Genomic DNA, 4,696 nt, shown 5'->3' with positions numbered 1-4,696 from the left:
TTCACCCACCAACATAAAACATGTAATAGATCATAACCAAATCAAAATTCAACAGTCAAGTAATAAATAAAAAAAAAGAGGTCAATCTCAAAGGTGAATTAAAGTATTTTGCTGATGAAAGTGAGTAACCCAATTTTAGCCGAAGGCTTTTGGTTCGTTACAGCAGTGGCGGGAAACATACCAGTGAAATTTCCCATCGAAAATTCAATTGCGAAACCCTAAATTCCTGAAATGTCCTTCTTCATCGATGAATTTCAAGGGTAACGTCTCCCTTCATTTCTTTGAAATTTGGTCCTATCTCTTGTATTCTAATCTCGAGAGGAAAAAAGGAACCCTAATTGGAGATTATTTGCTATGATCATGTCTTGCTAATTAAATTTTCATTTTGGAATTGATGTTTATTGAAATTTTACAGATTTAGAAGCTTTGCCCAATTCTTCAGAAGAAGTATGCGTTGATGCGTGATCTTGACAAAAGTTTGCAAGGTATTCCTTATTTCCTTTTAACTTCAAATTTTCAACTGTTTGGGATTTAATTGAAGTTTAATAAGTTTAATGTGTTAACTAGCTTATATGAAAAAAGAACTTCAAAGGTACTAAATTCAAAACCAAATTAATGTAATGGAAGTGAAATCCCATTTCATTTGGTTGGAAAACACTACCTTTTTGTTGGTTAATATGAGCAGAAATTGTGAGGCAAAATGAGCAACGTTGTGAACAAGAAATAGAAGATAGTAAACGAGGAGTAAGGGCCGGAAACATTACACCAGATACTTCACTTATTAGATTCTCCGATGAGGCACTCGATGAACAAAAGCATAGTATTAGGATTGCAGATGAAAAGGTTGCCTTGGCCATTCAGGCATATGATTTGGTGCGTTTGTTTCGTTTTTTGTTCCTTGGAGATGTTTGATCAGTGCACTTTTTATCTGATTCATATGCTATGGTTATGATTGAGATTTTTATTGCTTTATGGTTATTGGAGTTGCAGGTGTCTAGCCTCTAGGATGCTGCTTTAATGTAGAAAGTGTAAATAGATTATGCTGTTCATTCTTTTGTGGGGTTATATAATCTTCTAAATGCATGTGTTTTAGGGTAATAGTCTCCACTATCCTGTTTTTAGTGTTTCCTCGTCCTACTCTGTTTCATCGACTAGTGATCTAAAACTTACAAATACAGAGTCATATCAATAACATGGTGGATGGTTCTCTTATTCATGGAGAAGTATTTGTTTCATTTCTTTGCGGAAAGCTTTTGTGAAAGCAAAGTCGATTGGTGTTATTTCCAATACGATTGCTGTATTGATACTTTAAGTTGGTCATATTTGTTTGGAATCTTCCCGTTTGTGACATTAAAGCATATTAAGATTTCAAGGCTGGACGGAACTTGGTTTCAACCCTTTTGTACCCCTGCTTGATGTACCCCTGCTTGATGTAATCATGTTTCAGGTTGATTCATACAACAAACTTGATCAGTACTTGAAAAAGTCTGGCGAAGAGCTACGGCGTGGTATGTTGTTGATTTTCCTCTTCCGGCACTATTTAATGTATCCTTTGTTCCATTAACCCCCTCTTCTGTGATACATTTTTAATTTGTATTGTATTATGTTTTTTTAGTGGAAAGAGAGAATACTGTTGCTAATGCAACTTCCCAGATTCCTGATGGAACCACTAAATCTGGAAGATCTGAAAGCGGAAGAGAGCGTAAAAGTATGCACCTATCATATAAGCTCGTTACAATTCCTTTATATTGTTCAATGGTCATCCATTTTGGTTTCCTTCTTCAGATAAAGCTCCATAATATTGAACGTTAATTCTATTAAGCGGAACATCAACTTCCTTCTATTACATCTACATGCAAAACGTTATATTATTCATGATATCATGGTAATCAATCACGTATTTCAGTAAAACACGACTGGCAACAGCAGCTGCTTCTTCTGCAGCAACAGAAGTGGCAGCAACGGCAGCAAATCCAACCGGTATGGAATTAGACTTGCCAGTGGATCCTAACGAGCCGACTTATTGTTTGTGCAACCAAGTTAGCTATGGCGAGATGGTGGCATGTGATAACCCTGCTGTATGTAACTAAGTTCCATATATTTTTTTTCTCCGAACTATTTTCGGTTGCACTCCCAACTTTCGATCTGATGTAACTCCCGCTCCTTTTAACAGTGCAAGATAGAGTGGTTCCACTTTGGCTGTGTTGGTCTGAAAGAACAGCCGGGGAAATGGTATTGTCCGGATTGCGCAGCACTGAGAAATCGTCGTAAAGGAAAATGATAACGATATATATATATATATATATATATCTGTTGGGAAGCTTGTGCTGGTGCATTTGGATTGCCATGCTGCAAAATCTAACTTTGCATAATCATGTTGTTAACGTTTCCAAGCATCTTTGTTTGCATTTGGAACTTGTGTTCAACTATTTATAGCTGCTTGGGGCTTTTGTACCATTTTGTTTAAAAGCCTGTTGGCTGAGACCCAGGTATAAATGAGTTTTGTATCTTTTAATGGAAAAATAAAAAGATATGTTACAAAACTAGAAAATCATAGTCCTATGGAAGCCAAATATTAGTTTAAAATGGGGATTTATCTTGGCTTATATGTTGATGATCTCTTGATTTAAAATAAATCTAGGTTTTTTTTTCTGTTGGGGGGGGGGGGGGGATTGTTTAAACTACACCCATAACTAGGGCAGCCTGACCAAGGAAACCGATAAAACCAAAAATTGATTAGAATTGAATTATGCAGTTTAATTTAGTTTGAGATTTTAATTCGGTTTAGACATTTTATTATACAATTTGGTTCGATTTTAGTTATTTTCTTTGAAACTTGTTTGTTTCAAATCAACACGAATTTGAAAAAGATAATGTTTCAAAATATTCATTTTAATTTGTTATAAGATAAAAATAAACAAGTTCACGAAATTAATAATATTATTTTTTTGAATTTAAACATATATATTTACATTCGGTTTAAGCTTGAAGTTTGTATTTTTTATGTTGAATTAACAAATTCAATTTAAATATGAATAATTAAAAACACTATAATGTCAAAATTAGTCTTCAACATGTTAGGATGAAAATGTTTATAATATTTGACGGAATATTCACTTTAGTTCTTGTTCTTTTTTCTTAGAGATTTTGACTCTCAACGTTTCCTTTTATGATAAGAATGTCTATATTTTTTAGTGTTAACAATTTCTTAACTAATAATTTCATTTATAAAAGGGTTTTTCCCGTAAAATAAAATGTTAAGTGCCAAAATGCTCAAGAAAATAAGGGATAAAATGATTATTCAGTCAAAAATTAAAATCATTTTTTAACATTATACTATTAAAATAGTAAAACCGAACCAAATTAAATCTTAAATTTTAAGTTCTATGTAATTTAGTTTTCGTTAAAAACTGAGCCGAACCGAGAACACTCTTAGTTTGCATGGTCGGAAACGAACTTCTTATATATTTGTGACGTGTTTTCGTCTTTGTACGGCGTCGGTGTTCAGTGTCTCTAGGGAATTGGGTAAGTTCACCCATCACTGTTGCGGATCCACTCGCCTGCCTTTGCTCATTTCACCATTCCTTATTTTGTTGACTTTTATTATCAATAAGAGAAAATAACCTCAGTGACCGAAAATGCCTTATAATATACGATTTTGACCAACTTTTTTCGATTTGCCAAAATGACCAACAAAATCGCAATGCGATCTCCAGTATCGCAAATCAGTTTCCAGATTCGCAACGCGATTTTGACTATCGCATTGTGATTTTCCAAATTCGCGTTGCGATTTTAGAAAATCACAATGCGAATATGTAAATCGCAACGCGATTCTGACTATCGCAATACGATTCTGACTATCGCAACGCGATTCTAACTATCGTAACACTGAATTTCAAATTCGCAACATGTTTTAGTTTCGCAACACAAATGTTTTGGGTATAAACTACGCAGCAGCAGTAACTCATAACCTAAATCCCTAAATCGCAACTCATTCCATCTCCATCTATCACTCTCTCCAGCGACATCCGTTCCTATATCCAACGACATCCTTCCCCATCCGCAACAGGTTTTTAGTTTCGCAGCTCGTTTGTTTGGTAATTAATTTACTACAATGAAATCATCTAATTGATCATGTTTGGATAGATTTGTATTTTGGAGGGTCATGGGAGAATATTCATGGGTTTTACAATATATGTCTTTACCCATGAATCTTCAACTAAAACTGTCATTAAAAAAGTTAACTTATGAAACTCTAATGTTACGTGTTGCAAATAAATTGAATTTAGAGCCCCTAAGTGGATTTAAGCTATCTTATCAGAAAAGTAAAGTTTATTTGTTAACCGACAATGAAGATGTTGAACGATTCATTGCTTACATTAGTGTTTCGCAAGATGATGTTACATTGTATGTTGTTGAACCTAGAAGTAGTGAAGTTGGGTCAGTAGGGGTAGTAATCAACTAAGTTTTTCAACCCCCAGTTTATGGTGCTCAAATTTATGGTTTCACCACAATTCATCACCAATCAAATTTGTTTCACCACATTTCCAATACCAAACACAATCTCAAAATCCACAACATTTCCCTAATCCAAATCCAATAAACTTTCAGCACCAAATTCCGGTTTTCGTATTGACCAGTTAGACGATGATGAGCCAACAGAAAAAATTGTGAGTACTAGTCAGTATTCGAAATT

The 4,696-nt window shown here is 34.3% G+C and overlaps 1 protein-coding gene across 1 annotated transcript; it reads left to right on the top strand.

Annotated features, from left to right (window-relative positions):
* The first annotated feature begins 433 nt into the window (after window positions 1-433).
* LOC120128218 (PHD finger protein ING1-like) lies at window positions 434-2,408 on the top strand. Its single transcript, XM_039145949.1, has 4 exons — window positions 434-485; window positions 686-873; window positions 1,907-2,078; window positions 2,174-2,408. The coding sequence occupies exons 2-4, from the start codon at window positions 794-796 to the stop codon at window positions 2,279-2,281; spliced, it is 360 nt and encodes a 119-aa protein (XP_039001880.1). The 5' UTR covers window positions 434-485; window positions 686-793; the 3' UTR covers window positions 2,282-2,408.
* Window positions 2,409-4,696: the final 2,288 nt, after the last annotated feature.

This window comes from Hibiscus syriacus, unplaced genomic scaffold (genome assembly GCF_006381635.1).
Source record: "Hibiscus syriacus cultivar Baekdansim isolate YM2019G1 unplaced genomic scaffold, ASM638163v2 tig00110478_pilon, whole genome shotgun sequence".
Lineage (NCBI taxonomy): Eukaryota > Viridiplantae > Streptophyta > Magnoliopsida > Malvales > Malvaceae > Hibiscus > Hibiscus syriacus.
The sequence above is the reverse complement of the archived record's forward strand: the minus strand, read 5'-3'. Positions and strand labels throughout refer to the sequence as shown.

What these genes read in the sequence shown, in the direction of transcription:
- LOC120128218 (XM_039145949.1), top strand. Translation starts at nt 794, where the DNA reads ATGAGGCACTCGATGAACAAAAGCATAGTATTAGGATTGCAGATGAAA. An exon ending in CCATTCAGGCATATGATTTG is followed by an intron (nt 874 to 1,906) that starts GTGCGTTTGTTT and finishes CACGTATTTCAG; the next exon opens with TAAAACACGACTGGCAACAG. An exon ending in TGGCATGTGATAACCCTGCT is followed by an intron (nt 2,079 to 2,173) that starts GTATGTAACTAA and finishes TCCTTTTAACAG; the next exon opens with TGCAAGATAGAGTGGTTCCA.